Source organism: Mesoplodon mirus (genome assembly GCF_964341445.2).
Source record: "Mesoplodon mirus genome assembly, chromosome: 1".
Taxonomy (NCBI): Eukaryota; Metazoa; Chordata; class Mammalia; order Artiodactyla; family Ziphiidae; genus Mesoplodon; species Mesoplodon mirus.
Genome location: NC_138976.1, coordinates 78,209,636 through 78,226,005, shown reverse-complemented (window position 1 = coordinate 78,226,005; position 16,370 = coordinate 78,209,636). Strand labels below are relative to the sequence as shown.

Genomic DNA, 16,370 nt, shown 5'->3' with positions numbered 1-16,370 from the left:
CTACCAACCCTACACTATCCTCCTACCCCAATGCCTTCACACCTCCTCTATGCACACACATCTTGAGCACTAACGCTAGCAAGCAAGCTTCTGTCATGAAAATGTGAGGTTTATTCTCTGGAGAAGTTAAATGAGAGAAGATTGGAACTTGAAGATAAAGGCACAGGAAAAGGGGTAAGGCTGAAAACTGAGAGATTAACGTCATGCTTTAAACACCAGGAATGCTTCAAGACATCCATCTATCCCTAAGAAAGGTAATTCAAACTTTAGCTTCTGAATGGTCCTGGAGAACAGAACCCCAAATACATTTGGGGATCCGTTAGCTAAAAAGCCCACTTTCTTGCCCAATTATCCTAAAATAATTTTGTCATCAAGTCCCATCCATGCACAATGAATTTATAATCAGTTTTAATACCCAACTCTTAATATAAACAAACAACAGAATAAATCCCTTATAATTTAATTTCTGCTATCAAGATAACTAAATCCAATTTTACCATCACCCTATTAAATACATAGCTATTGCACCCTAGAATGCATATCTATGAGTAGTTTAGAGCCATTTTCCCCATTTATCCTCTATGCAAGTGCTATACTTCCAAAGCTTAGTTCCCCTCACAGATTAAGATAAGAAATAGAGAACGAGGAGGATCTCAGACAATTCCCAAACAAGAAGGTGTCTCATAATCTACACCTGAACACAAAAGTTAGGGCAAATTAACATAATAAAAATTTCAGTACAAGATCTTACATGTTTATCTTTCCTTTCTATAACATCTTGCTTTTGTTTGCACTTTTGAGATGTCTCCTTAATATCTGTTGCCTGTAAGATTGAACGAGAAGAGGGGAAGTTAGTTAAAAACTCAAGCAAGGCAATTATGTGACACCACTCATCCAAATATTAAGTTGCTATGTAAGTTTACCCACAATGATTTTCCATGATTTCTTTCCAACTAAATTCATAATTATCACCCAAAATATCAACAATTATTTGAAAATCTATGAAAGGTTATTCCTACAGATATTAAAAATAGCTGCAGCAATATGCATACATATGTTTCTGTATCTCTTCACATTTATTTCCTCATGTTATTTTATCCTAGAAACAATTATATAGAATTGCAGGGTCCATTCTCAAAACAATATCTAACTCCAAAATCTCACCTAAAGGTTAAAAGCCATGATCACAAAAAATTTAAATTTACATTTTCAAAATATCAAGAATATTCCATATGCCATTATATTATTTATTCCAAGAAACATCAGGATTTTTATATTACATTCCTCCAAAACGGCATATAGTTACAAAGCATGTATAATAAATTCACAAAAGGAGTTAAATGTTTCTAGGAATACTACTCTGAATCCTCCTGTTATTAAAACAATAACATTTCATCTTTCTCTTTTTATATCTTGGAATTTCTATAGAGTAGCAAGCTCCTATAAGGTAGCAAGTGATGATTAGGACCCTGAAAGACCTGTGGTAGTAGAATTCCTAGTAAAAGAACTTAAGGAACTAAAGTTAACAAGTAAATCTACAAAGCATTTTAAAAGACCTGCAAAATATTTTTTGTATTTGCTAAAATAAAATACAGGAAATCCAAAACTGAGCCAGAAAAGTACCTTCTCTTTGATTCGAGCCTCCAAATTGTGACGCTGCCTTTCAATTTCTTCAATGCGTTGTGTTATAGGAATCTGCCCTTCTTTAAGTTTTCTGACCTCATCCTTCGCTCGGTCCCGAGCTAGTTTTACTTCTTCATATTCCTGACGAACATTTTCGTATTCCTTGTAATGAATTCAAGAAAGAGAAGTTAATGCACTGCTAGCTTAAAGTAACACAAATACTAAAATCAAGGTACAGGCAGAAACCAAATCTATGAAAAAGACAGTGTTGAATCCCTTTGGCAGGTCTATTAATAAAAAATTTTCCCTCTGAAACAACTTCAGAAATAGTAAATACCAACATAATGATTAACTCAGTGATACTCACTGAGCACTTATCTCTATGACTAGGCCAGACTGTCTTCCATCCCTTCCTGTTATTGAAATTTACATCCTAATGGCTTCTAACAGGACCTCCTCTAGTCTCTCAATAAAGAAGGGATTCAAAAACATATAAAGAACCAAAAGAAACTCAGTCATGAAAAATAAAAATGAAAAAACAAAAGTAAAATGGCTCAAGAGAAAAACAAAATGTAGCATCCAGGTGAAAATGATGCTTGTCACGTCTCAGGAATTAATAAAATTTGCTAAGAAAAATTAAGGGGAGTGCTAAGAGAGCATATAGTAAGAATGAATGGCATGAAAGAAGGTAAGAAAAGAATACAAATAAACATTAGAGTAAATCAAAAAAAGGAAAAAATGAAAAAAGATTGAAATCAATCTTGAAAGAAAAGGGAGAAATCAAAAGACTTCAAAAGACAAACATAAAGCAGGTGCAAGAATAATAATGGACATAGGATAAACCTAATCAAAATGAGCTGAAGAAAGAAAAAAGTTTAAGAAAATGGAATTATGGGAAAGGATAGGGTGAAGCAGGGGTGGTGGGGTTAGGGTGGGTGGAAGAAGGTCACAAATAAAGCCACATATTTCTCCAATCTAATAATTATTTCCATCCTAGCCTTAAAAACATTATTAAACTTTCTCATTTTGTTCCACCCACTGAAAAGTAAGGTACTGAGGGAAATGTATCTTTGGCCCAAACTGTGGTTTTAAACAGTATACATCACAGAGTGACTAAAAACAGTAGCCTCAGTAAGTTTATGAAGCATAATGAGTAGAAGATTACAATTAATATCCTTCAGCTTTGTCTGTAGCTGAAGCTGATATTAGTAGCACACTCAGTGACCTGAAGACACTCAAAGATTTAATTTTTACATATGTAAACATTTTTAGCTCATTAACATTTTATAAAACAAAACTATCTGTTGACTCAAATCTAGAAAAATTAAGGGCACAGACTTAATCAACATGCAATAACAACAACATAGCACACAGTTATATAATAACACAAAAAAAGAGATAAATGTTACTATGTATGATATACAAAGCAAAAATGAACAAAAGCACCTAATTTGAATACACAGCAATTAGTGCCTTCTTTATAACTTTTCTGCTGATTAAAGAATCACTATTTTCACCTTTAATAACTCACACTTACCACCCATGGCCTTTTTGCTTCAAGCATCTCAATCAAATCTAAATGTCGCTTACGTTCATAGAACCTCTCCACATCTTGTTTATATCTTTCATTCCTCTGAATCATCTTCTCTAGATATTCAGTTTTCTCTTTGCATGAGGTCTAAAATAAATATTTATTTAACAATTAGTTTAACTGAAGAAGGACAAAAGGTCAAAGCTTTTAATAATGAAAAATGTACAGTGCTAGCAAAATTTCACAATAAATGATTCCATAGGAGTTCTTAAGAACTGTGTGAAACTAATGTGCACACCTGAATTCTGGTCTAGGTTCTACTATTTATTAATTATGGGACTGTGAGGAAGCCCTGCCACATCTCTAAGCCTGGACTCTTCTTGCCTAAAGAGAAGAGAGGTATCTGCCCCGTTCACCTCAAGGGTAGAAGCAACTCAACTTACTATAGGTGAAAGCTCAACAAAAGCTGTAACATGACATACAAATGAAGAGTGGTATTATTATGATTACTATGTTATAAATACCAATGATTGAAGGACTTAGAAATGAGATAAAGGAAAGCTAAAATTCAGTCTTTATACTGTGAATTAATAAATGCCAAAAATGTACTCAGAGCTTAGTAGAATACATTTGTTTTCTTTCAGAGTTTGGTAGGTAGTTTCAGTGAGTGTTTCAGAGGAGTGTATTAAGATTGTTTGATGTGGGGAAAAGTAAAAGGACCGACAGAGTATATAAAGTAGGATAAAATAATTATGACTCCTTTGGCCATTCACTCTGAATAAGTACAACAATAAAAATATATTAAATTATAATAAAAACTCATTATCAAGTACAGACAGTTACAGTTTGAGAGAAAGCATTTGTTTACAAGATTTCTCATTACAAAAATTTACTGAATTTATTTTAGCTGCTGAGATACGGAAAATGATTCATTAAATAAAGCACCTTTTCGAATGATATGTTATAAAAGAACATTTTAATTTATTTATTAAAGGTGAAAATAAAAATCAAACAGTACAACTAAATGTACAGTTCTTTTACAAAGTCCATCCTCACACAACTGAAAAAAATATGAGAACTGGCTCAACAGAGACACTATTTTAAAAGTTACATATCGGGCCTCCCTGGTGGCGCAGTGGTTGAGAGTCCGCCTGCCGATGCAGGGGATACGGGTTCGTGCCCCGGTCTGGGAGGATCCCATATGCCGCGGAGCAGCTGGGCCCGTGAGCCATGGCCGCTGGGCCTGCGCATCCGGAGCCTGTGCTCCGCAACGGGAGAGGCCACAACAGTGAGAGGCCCGCATACCGCAAAAAGAAAAAAAAAAAAAAAAAAAAAAAGTTACATATCTGCTGTACTACCCAAAGCCTTACACAGTGCCTGGCATATAGTAGGTGTTTAGTAAATACTAAATGAATAAAAGAATAACACTGAAACTTCCTGAGAGAAAAAAAATACTTTATAATACTATTATCGGTTCTTTAGAACAGGGGTCCCCAACCCCCAGTCTGTGGACTGGTACCGGTCCGCGGCCTGTTAAGAACCAGGCCGCACAGCAGGAGGCAAGCGAGTGAAGCTTCATCTGCTGCTCCCCATCGCTCGCATTACTGCCTGAACCATCTCCCACCCCTCCCCCCGTCCGTAGAAAAACTGCCTTCCATGAAACCGGTCCCTGGTGCCAAAAAGGTTGGGGACTACTGCTTTAGAAATTCAATTAATAATGTATATTTGATGAAATGATAGTCAAAATTTTCAAACTTTATATAAAATCCATTCCCACTTTTTGTCACCTAACTTAATGTTAGCAACAAAATCCTAGGTGAAAAAAAATCACAAATATATGAATGCACTCAATGAATCAGAACTACTATTTACTTTCCCACATTTTGAGACACAGAAATCAATGAGAGACATAAAATGAGTTGTCTATTTATAAATACCTCTAGTTGTTTTTCTTTCTCCCTGAAGTTTTTGAGTTCACAGTGGTATTTGTGCATTTCTGGAGGACCAATTGACTTCTCAGTAGCTTCAAGGAGTTCAATTTTACTGAGTTTAGCAAATTCTCCAACTTTATCCTAGAGCAAAAAACTTAAGTATCAGTTAATATTATCGTTTATAAATATCTTCAAAACATTTTTCACTCAATGATACTTGTCAAGAAGAAACTCATTTAAAAGAAACAAAACCCTTTATTTTGAGATGTGAATCTTAATATAAACCCTGCCCTTCCTATATCATTCTTTAAAATAATAAACTTAGGGTATAAACTGTCATCTTTTTGAGAACCTTAAAAAAATTTCAATGTCAATATTTCCAGGTTGAAAGTTTTATACACACTTAACAAATAGTTTGGAAATAAAAGAAAAAATACTCCCCTGGACTGAAATGATTATCTACTACACATAATTTGGAATGAAATACTAGAAGTTAAAATAAAAAACACAGAGCAATTTTAAACATCTACTTCTGTAGATAGTCTTCCATCAGCTGATAAATACTTTAAAATTTTAACTTTTCTTTCACTTGCACATAGTAATCAAGCCACTAGTTTCTGAAGAAAAAAATGAACTATAATTCAGTCACTAGACTGCATTCAAAGACAAATTTAAAAGATCTGATTTTAACACATAACATGCAATATCAGGATGTTTTATTTTTACTAAACGAACTTAAAATATGAAAGGTTTTTAGAAGGCACACCTATAGATTTAAAAGTCTTAGTATATAAAATATTTTATACAAACACACTGATTAAGAAGTTGTTTACTAACAAAATTTTACAAGTCTATGAATGGGAGCACACAGCTGTTCAAGCTACTCTCTGTATTTAAAAATAATACCTTTATTTCCTTTAAAATACTTTAACAGGCTCATTAATTGGATATTTCCAGATTACTACAAATTAGTAAGATTATACTGTAAGAGATGAGATGCTACCTTTTACAAGCGACTGTTAATAACTATTAAGACCACTATGCTCATTTTAAACAGCAACCATTACAATACTCTTTAAAAGTATTTACATTCTTAGATGACATAAAGAGGAAACATACACAAAATTTTCCCACCTTTACATTTAATTCTCTCATACCTGAGGTAGAAACTGGCAAAGATTGCCCACTTGAATATTTAAGGCTGCAACCTGCTCTTCTACTACTTTCTGAGTTGTAGATTTTTTGTTGATGAACCAAAAGGACTGATTTTTTGCCACATCAATCTCACGAGTGATTACAAGATTTCCAGAAGTCCTGAACCTAGTTAAAAAATAAATTAAAAATCTTTATACTCAAAATACATAATTTTAGAAATAAAATTTCTAAAATTCTCTTGCATCAAAGGTTGCCACATAGGATTATTATTATACTTTTTACTCCTTTTGACATTCTGGCCCCTCCAAAGAAGGAAAGCCTGACATTTTATTAGTGATAATACATAACTGACCACCTGTAGGTTATTACTCTTTCAACATTTGAAATTATTTAAACTGTTAAAATAAAATTAAAACAAATGCCAATACTAATTCCCAAACACTGCCAGAGGAGTTATTTATCCTTTAATCATTATGCTACACTCCAATCACGTGTTGACTACAATTTTAAATGGGTTGGTATATAAAAGCATACAACAGTTAAACCTCGAAACTCTCTCTACTTGGAAAATGTATGAATGAAAACTAACTCTTACATATGCATTTCCAGACATCAAAACCAGCCTGCCCATACAGGTGGCCCATGGTTTCCTCATCTTACACTCCACCACTCTGAATTCAGAGGAGACTGTACCACATGACTATAAGGAACATTAAAAAATAGAAAATCTGAAAGAAGGGTATTTACTTATTTCCTGATTTAAAAGTACTACTGCTTCACACCTCCTATCTATTCATCCATCTTCTTCACTGGCAATCAGCAGCACGGGAAGAAGCCTGGGACCACGAGAGAGACAAGGTGCCATTGTTGGGGTGTGTGTGAGGAGAGGGGTGGGACCGCCATAGAAGCTCCTTTCTCTGCACACGTGCTTTCAGGCGGCAGGGCACCACCTACAAGAGCTCCAGGGATGGGTGCGAGTCATCACTGCCATCTAGGACTCCAGAGATGGGCGTGGACTGCTGCCGCTGCCAAGGGTCCCATTAGTGGGTGCTGGTTGCTTCCCCCACCTCCTGGAAACATGTGCAGGCAGTGCACCTGCATAGCCCCTATCAAGGGATAACAGCCAGCACACGCTGAGGAAAGAAACGGCAAGCATCCAAACCAAAAGCAACCCTCATACCAAAAAAATATTAAACCCACACAAGCTACACAGGGACACTGCTGCATATAAATAGCCCTCCAAGACTACGGTATATAATTGTTTCTCCTAAACACACAGGGTAAGAGAGATATAAGAGGAACCATTCCCAGTGAAAAGACCAAGAGAATTCCCCTGAAGGAACAATGAAACAGACCTCTTTAGTCTAACAGACACCAAGTTCAAAAAGAAGGTAACAAAAATACTGAAGGAATTAAGAAAGGTTATCAACAGAAATGCAAATTACTGTAAAAAGGAAGTAGAAACTATAAGGAAGAGACAAGAAAATTAGAAAATTCATTTGCCGAGACAAAAGCTGAGCTAAAGGCAATGAACAGCAGAATGAATAATGCAGAAGAAAGAGTAAGCGATCTGGAAGATAGAATAATGGAAATTACCCAATCAAAACAGCAGACAGAAAGCCAAATTAAAAAAAAAAAAAGCAATATAAGAGAGCTATGGGATAATATATAGCATGCCAATCTACACAAAACAAGGATTCCAGAAGGAGAAGAAAGAGAAAAGGGGATTGAAAATGTATTTGAAGAAACTATGGCTGAAAACTTCCCAAACCTAAAGAAGGAAACAGATATCCAGATACAGGAAACAGAAGGTCCCAAAAAAGATGAACACAAACAGACCTACATCAAGACATATTATAATAAAAATGGCAAAAGTTAAAAATAAAGAGAAGATTCTAAAGGCAACAAGAGAAAAGCAAAGAGTTGATTTCAAGGGAACCCTCATAAGACTATCAGCTGATTTCTCCACAGAAACACTGCAGGCCAGAAGGGAGTGGCAAAATATATTCAAAGCCTTAAAGGGGAAAAATGTGCAACCCAGAATACTCTAACTAGCAAGATTATTGTTTAGAATAGGAAGAGAGATAAAGAGGTTCTCAGACAAGCAAAAACTAAAAGAATACAGCAATACTAAACCTATCCTAAAAGAAATATTGAAAGGTCTTCTCTAAATAGAAAAAATCTTTTTTTTCTGCTTTATAACAAATTTAATCAGTTATACATATACATATGTTCCCATATCCCCTCCCTTTTGCATCTCCCTCCCACCCTCCCTATCCCACCCCTCCAGGCGGTCACAAAGCACCGAGCTGATCTCCCTGTGCTATGCGGCTGCTTCCCACTAGCTATCTACCTTATGTTTGGTAGTGTATATATGTCCATGCCGCTCTTTCGCTTTGTCACAGCTTACCCCTCCCCCTCCCCATATCCTCAAGTCCATTCTCTAGTAGGTCTGTGTCTTTATTCCTGTCTTACCCCTCAAGAAGATATAGGAAGGAGGAAATCACAATTGGAAAGTAAACCACTTAAATAAGCCAGTATACAGATCAAAAAGAAAAAAAATTAAAAACCTATTTGTGAAAGCTACGATAAAGACAAGGAACAGGGCCTCCCTGGTGGCGCAGTGGTTGAGAGTCCGCCTGCCGATGCAGGGGATACGGGTTCGTGCCCCGGTCTGGGAGGATCCCATATGCCGCGGAGCGGCTGGGCCCGTGAGCCATGGCCGCGGAGCCTGCGCATCCGGAGCCTGTGCTCCGCAACGGGGGAGGCCACAACAGTGAGAGGCCCGCATACCACGAAAAAAAAAAAAAAAAGAAAAAAAAAAAGACAAGGAACAGCAAAAGAATAAACATGAAGATGTAAAAAAAGGACATCAAAATCATAAAATATGGGGAAGAAGAGTAAGAAAATGTAGATTCTTTTTTTTTTTTACATTGTGTTTGAGCCTGTATCACTATCAGTCTAAAGCAAGCAGATATAAGAAGGGGTTAACATACTTGAAAAACAGGGCAACCATAAATCAAAAACATACAGGAGATTCACAAAAACCAAAAAGAAGAGAACACAAGCATAAAATAAAAGAAAGTAATCAAATCACAAAAAGAAAAACAAAAAAGGAAAGGAACAAAGAAGACACATACAATCAATTGGAAAACAAGGTTTAAGATGGCAATAAATATATATATATCAATAATTACCTTAAATGTCAATGGACTAAATGCTCCAACAACAGACACAGAGTGGCTGACTGGATGAAAAAACAAAAGCCTACAATATGCTGCCTACAAGAGATCCACCTCAGGACAAAGGACACACACAGACTGAAAGCGAGGGGATGGGAAAAGATATTTCATGCAAATGGAAATGACAAGAATGTGGGAATCACAATACATGTAACAGACAAAATAGATTTTAAAACAGAGGCCATAAAGAAAGATAAAGAAGGATACTATATAATGATAAAAAGGTCAATACAAGAGGATTTTACACTCATCAACATATATGCACCTAATATAGGAGAATACAAATACATAAAACATACTAGCAGACATAAAGGCAGAAATTGATGGGAATACAATAATAGGAGACTTTAACACCCCACTCACATCAACAAACAGATCTTCTAGACAGAAAATCAATAAGGTAACAGAGATCCTGAATGATACAATAGAACAGTTAGACTTAATTGATATTTTCAGAACATTACATCCAAAAAAACCCAGAATACACATTCTTTTCAAGTATACATGGAATATTCTCTAGGACTGACCACATACTAGGGCACAAAACTAACCTCAACAAATTTAAGAGTACAGAAATTATTTCAAGGATCTTCTCCAACCACAATGGCATGAAACAAGAAATTAACCACAGGAAAAGAAATGAGAAAAAAATAATTACATGGAGACTAAACAACATGCTACTAAAAAATCAATGGGTCAACGAGGAAATCAGAAAGGAAGTTAAAAATACCTGGGGACAAATGGCAATGAAAACACAACCATACAAACTCTATGAGACGCAGCAAAAGCAGTTCTTAGAGGGAAGTTCACAGCAATACAGGCCTTCCTCAAAAAATAAGAAAAACCTCAAATAAACAATCTAACCTACCACCTAAAAGAATTAGAAAAAGAAAAATAAACAAAACCTAAAGTCAGGGCTTCCCTGGTGGCGCAGTGGTTGGGAGTCCGCCTGCCAATGCAGGGGACACGGGTTCGCGCCCCGGTCCTGGAAGATCCCACATGCCGTGGAGCGGCTGGGCCTGTGAGCCATGGCTGCTGAGCTTGCGCGTCCGGAGCCTGTGCTCCGCAACGGGAGAGGCCACAACAGGGAGAGGCCACAACAGTGAGAGGCCCACATACCACAAAAAAACACCACCACCAACAACAACAACAAAAAACACACCTAAAGTCAGCAGAAGGAAGGAAATAATAACAAACAAGAGAGGAAACAAATAAAATAGACATTAAAGACACAACAGAAAAAAATTAGTAAAACCAAGAGCTGGTTCTTTGAAAGGGTAAACAAAATTGACATGCCTCTGGCCAGGCTCACCAAGAAGAAAAAAGAGAGAATCCAAATAAACAAAATAAGAAATGAAAAAGGAGAAATCTCAACCGATACCGCAGAAATACAAAAAACCATAAGAGAATACTATGAATAATTATATGCCAACAAAGCTGACAACCTGTAAGAAATGGACAACTTTCTAGAAACACAGAGCCCACCAAAACTGAATCAAGAAGAAAGATAATTTGAACAGATCGATCACTAGAGGTGAAATAGAATCTGTAATTAAAAAATAAAACAAAACAAAAAAACTCCCTACAAACAAAAGTCCAGGACCAGATGGCTTCACAGGCGAATTCTACCAAACGTACGAAGATCATACTTACACTGATCCTTCTAAAACTCTTTCAAAAGACTGAAGAGGAGGGAACACTCTCAAAGACATTCTATGAAGCCACCATCACCCTGATACCAAAACCAGACAAAGACATCACCAAAAAAGAAAATTATAACATCTTTGATTGGTATAGATGCAAAAGTTCTCAACAAAATATTAGCAAACCAAATCCAACAATACATAAAAAAGATTATACACCATGACCAAGTGGGATTAATCTCAAGTTCACAAGGATGATTCAATATATGCAAATCAATCAATGTTAATACACATTAACAAAAGTCGAAAACCACATCATCATCTCAATAGATACAGAAAAAGGATTTGACGAAATTCAACATCCATTCATGACGAACACTCTTACCAAAGTGGGTATAGAGGGCACATATCTCAACATAATAAAAGTCATTTATGATAAACCCACAGCCAATACAATACTCAGTGGTGAAAAGCGCAAAGCCTTCTCGCTAAAACCTGGAACAAGACAAGGATCACCACTCTCAACTCTTCTATTCAACGTAGTATTTCAAGTCCTAGCCACAGCACTCAGAAAAGAAAAAGAAATAGAAGGTATCCAAATTGGAAGGGAAGAGGTAAAATATTTACTATATGTAGATGACATGATAGTATACATAGAAAACCCTAAGGACACCACACAAAAGCCACTAGATCTGATAAATGAATTCAGCAAAGTAGCAGAATACAAGATTAACATTCAGAAATCAGTTGCATTTCTTTACATTAACAATGAAATATTAGAAAGGGAATGTAAAAAAACAATCCCTTTAAAAATTGCACCAAGGGCTTCCCTGGTGGCGCAGTGGTTGAGAGTCCGCCTGCTGATGCAGGGGACACGGGTTCGTGCCCTGGTCCGGGAAGATCCCACATGCCGCAGAGCAGTTAGGCCTGTGAACCATGGCTGATGAGCCTGCGCGTCCGTGCTCCGCAACGAGAGAGGCCACAACAGTGAGAGGCCTGTGTACTGCAAAAAAAAAAAAAAAAAAAATTGCACCAAAAAACCCCCTAGGAATAAACCTGACCAAGGAGGTGTAAGATTTATATGCTGAGAACTATAAAACATTAATAAAGGAAGTCAAAGAGGATTCAAAGAAATGAAAAGATACCCCACACTCTTGGACAGGAAGAATTAATATTGTTAAAATGGCCATACTATCCAAAGCAATCTACAGATTTAATGTGATCCCTAGCAAGTCACCCATGACATTTTTCACATAACTAGAACAAATAATACAAAAATTTATACAGAACCATAGAAGACCCAGAATTGCTAAGGGAATCCTGAGGAAAAAAAACAAAGCAGGAGGTATAACCCTCCCAGACTTCAGACAATACTACAAAGCTACAATAATCAAAACAGTGTGGTACTGGTAAAAAAAACAGACATATGGATCAATGGAATAAAATAGAGAGCCCAGAAATCAACCCACACACCTACGGTCAATCTTTGACAAAGGAGGCAAGAATATAAAATGGGAAAAAGACAATCTCTTCAGCAAGTGGTATTGGGAAAGTTGGACAGTTGCATGTAGATCAATGAAGTTAGAACACACCCTCACACTATGCACAAAAACAAACTCAAAATAGCTTAAAGACTTAAACGTAAGACATGACACCATAAAACTACTAGAAGAGAGCATAGGCAAAACATTCTCTGACATAAATCGTACAAGTGTTTTCTTAGGTCAGTTTCCCAAGGCAATAAAAATACAAACAAAAATAAACAAATGGGACCTAATCAAACCTACAAGCCTTTGCACAACAAAGGAAACCACAAACAAAATGAAAAGACAACCCACAGAATGAGAAAATATTTGCAAACAATGTGACTGACAAGGGCTTAACTTCCAAAATACACAAACAACTCATACAGCTCAATAACAAAAAAGACAAACAACCCAACTGAAAAATGGACAGGAGCCCTAAGTAGATATTTCTCCAAAGAACACATACAGATGGCGAGTAGGCACATGAAAAGATGTTCAACATCACCAATTATTAGAGTAAATGCAAACCAAAACCACAACAAGGTACCACCTCATGTCGATCACAATGGCCATCATTAAAAAGTCTACAAATAAATGCTGGAGAGGGTGTGAAGAAAAGGGAACCCTCCTACACTGTTGGTGGGAATGTAATTTGGTACAGCCACTATGGAAAACAGTATGGAGGTTCCTCAGAAAACTAAAAATAGAATTACCATATGATCCAGCAATCCCACTGCTGGGCATATATCTGGAGAAAACTATAATTCAAAAAGATATATGCACCCCAATGTTCAGAGCACTACCATTCATGATAGCTAAGACATGGAAACAACCTAAATTTCCATCAACAGATGAATGGATAAAGAAGATGTGGCATATATATATACAATGGAATACTACTCAGCCATAAAAAAGAACAGAATAATGTCATTTGCAGCAACATGGAGGCAACTAGAAATTATCACACTAAGTAAGTCAGAAAGAGAAAGACAAATACCATATGATATCACTTATATGTGGAATCTAAAATATGGCACAAATGAACCTATCTACAAAACAGAAACAGACTCACAGTCATAGAGAACAGACCTGTGGTTGCCAAGGTGGAGGAGGGGTGGGAGAAGGATCGGCTGGGAATTTGGGGATGGAACCAATTCCAATCTCCTGGGATAATCCATAATGGAAAAGAATATAAAAAGGAAGGTATATATGTGTATAACTGAGTCACTTTGCTGTACAGCAAAAATTAGCACAACACTGTAAATCAACTATACTTTAATTTAAAAAAAAAAGAAAGAAAGAAAAAGGAGGAGGGCTTCCCTGGTAGCGCAGTGGTTGGGAGTCCGCCTGCCGATGCAGGGGACATGGGTTCGTGCCCCGGTCCGGGGAGATCCCACATGCCGTGGAGCAGCTGGGCCCGTGAGCCATGGCCGCTGGGCCTGCGCGTCCGGAGCCTGTGCTCCGCAATGAGAGAGGCCACAACAGTGAGAGGCCCGCATACCGCAAAAAAAAAAAAAAGAAAGAAAAAAAAGAAAAAGGAGGAAAGAAACCATCCCCAAAAGGCTATACTGTCACTGTGAGGGTAAACTAGAATTACTCCATTACCTCCACCACCACCACCATAAGCCACAGCAAGGCCAACTTGCCTGTATCAAACTATGACTTGAACTGTGAAATGAAGAAAAATTTTACCCTGAGAGTTACTAACCCCAAGTCACTCTCAAACAGATTTGTATCTTGAAGTTACATGACAGATGTAAGGAGGTTCAAAAACCCTCAAACTGAGAATTCTGTATATTGAGATACTGGTTTAAAAGTATCCAATGATCTTTAACAGAAGTTAACAAAAATTCTCTCTGCAGGAATCTACCTTTATCATCAAAGAGTTTAACACAGATAAAGTTCCAAGAGAAAGGAGAAGCTCACTGGAAACACACACACACACAAGAAAACAAAGCTTCAAGAGTAAGAACTAGCAGAAATAGAAAGTAAAATCATATTGGCATCAAAGGACTCAAGTATAAGTATGTTTATTATATTTTAAGAAATAAAAGATTGAAAATATAAATAAACAATAGATCTGAAAAAGAACCAAAGAGAAATGGATCTAGAATGCAACACAGACATAAAAAGATGAAAAATATGAAAGATCTTAAGAGACATGGATGACTGAGAAAGCCTAACATCTGTCTTGTAAGAGTTCTGGAAGGAAGGGAGGCCAAGAATGGGTCAGTGGCAGTATTTGGAGAAATAACAGATAAGAATTTTCCAAACTACAGATTTAAGAATAAATCACAGTACTAATAAAAAATAAATCCACACATAAATATATGATGTGAAACTATAAAACACCAAAAACAATTACTAACAAAGAAACTAAGATTAGATTCACAACAGAAGACAATGGAATACTTTGCGTGTGCTGAGAAAAGATCTATCAGTGTAGAATTTTATATAAAGCAAGTACATCTTTCAAGATTTAGAGCAAAATATTTACAGACAAAAACTGAGTGTTAGAAGAGCTTCATTAAAGGAAACTTTAAAGAATGTCCTCTGGCAGAAAGTGATCCCAGAGGGAAGAAAACAAATGCAAGAAAGAATGAAAAGCAAGGCAAACAGAAAATATGTGACGTAATTCTAAACAAACATTACAGTTTAAATTAATAATAGTTATTATGTCTTGAAGAGTTTAAGAAACAAGACAGAATTAAAGTAGCATATAAATTCAGAGAAAAAGTTATAAAAAGCACTCTAAGATATTTATTCAGTAGGAAGATGAAAATTTAATTAAGTCTAGACTCTATTAAAGTATTTGTTAAAAATTCTAATAACCATTAAAAAAAGGGAAGAATGCATAATTTCCAAAACAATAAAAAAAGAAAAATTTAACCAAACAAAAAAATCCAAATGAAGGCAAGAGAGGAAACAAATACTGAAAAGTGGGCCAAATTAAAGGCACAGAATAAGGCAGTAAAAATAAGTCCAAACGTATAAGTAATTACAGTAAATGAACTGTATGTATTATTTAAAAGACTATATGAAAAACACCACCCCGCTATCCTTGTTTAAATAAGATAAAAAAGATATTAAAAACTTGAAATGAGAGCTTCCCTGGTGGTGCAGAGGTTGAGAGTCTGCCTGCCGATGCAGGGGACACGGGTTCATGCCCTGGTCTGGGAAGATCCCACACGCCGCGGAGCGGCTGGGCCCGTGGGCCATGGCCGGTGAGCCTGCACATCCGGAGCCTGTGCTCCGCAACGGGAGAGGCCACAACAGTGAGAGGCCCGCGTACCACAAAAAACAAAAAACAAAAAACAAAAAACCTTGAAATGAATGAAAGAAAGATAACCAGGAAAATATTTAAAGAAAAAGCTGCTAACTACATTCATTAATAGCAAATTAAACAGATTCTAAAGCAAAAAGTCTCGAAAGATGAAGAAATCAGCACTAATAAGAATTCAATAATGTCCTGAAAATATATAAGGCAAAAACTGACAGAACAAGGGTAATTGACAAATCTACATAAAGGGATAGTGTAATACACTTTTCTCAGTAATTAAGGAACTGATCTGACAACTGCAATCAGCTAAAATACAGAAGATTTAGCAATATAACTAATAAGCTTGAACTAATGGACAAATACTGAACATTGCACATACAACAGCAGAATTCTCATTCTTTCAATCAAACAAGTAACAATTACAAAAGCTCAGCACAAG

The 16,370-nt window shown here is 36.3% G+C and overlaps 1 protein-coding gene across 3 annotated transcripts in view; it reads right to left on the bottom strand.

The window, feature by feature from the left end:
* Positions 1-16,370, bottom strand: part of SMC5 (structural maintenance of chromosomes 5) — a 105,907-nt gene that overhangs the window by 67,560 nt on the left and 21,977 nt on the right. For all 3 annotated transcript variants that reach the window (XM_082633203.1, XM_082633204.1, XM_082633205.1), the window contains exons 4-8: positions 6,243-6,405; positions 5,092-5,226; positions 3,161-3,301; positions 1,624-1,785; positions 752-823 (exon numbers count right to left, since the gene is read on the bottom strand). In XM_082633203.1, coding sequence (XP_082489329.1) covers positions 752-823; positions 1,624-1,785; positions 3,161-3,301; positions 5,092-5,226; positions 6,243-6,405 — 673 coding nt within the window. The remainder of the gene's footprint in view (positions 1-751; positions 824-1,623; positions 1,786-3,160; positions 3,302-5,091; positions 5,227-6,242; positions 6,406-16,370) is intronic.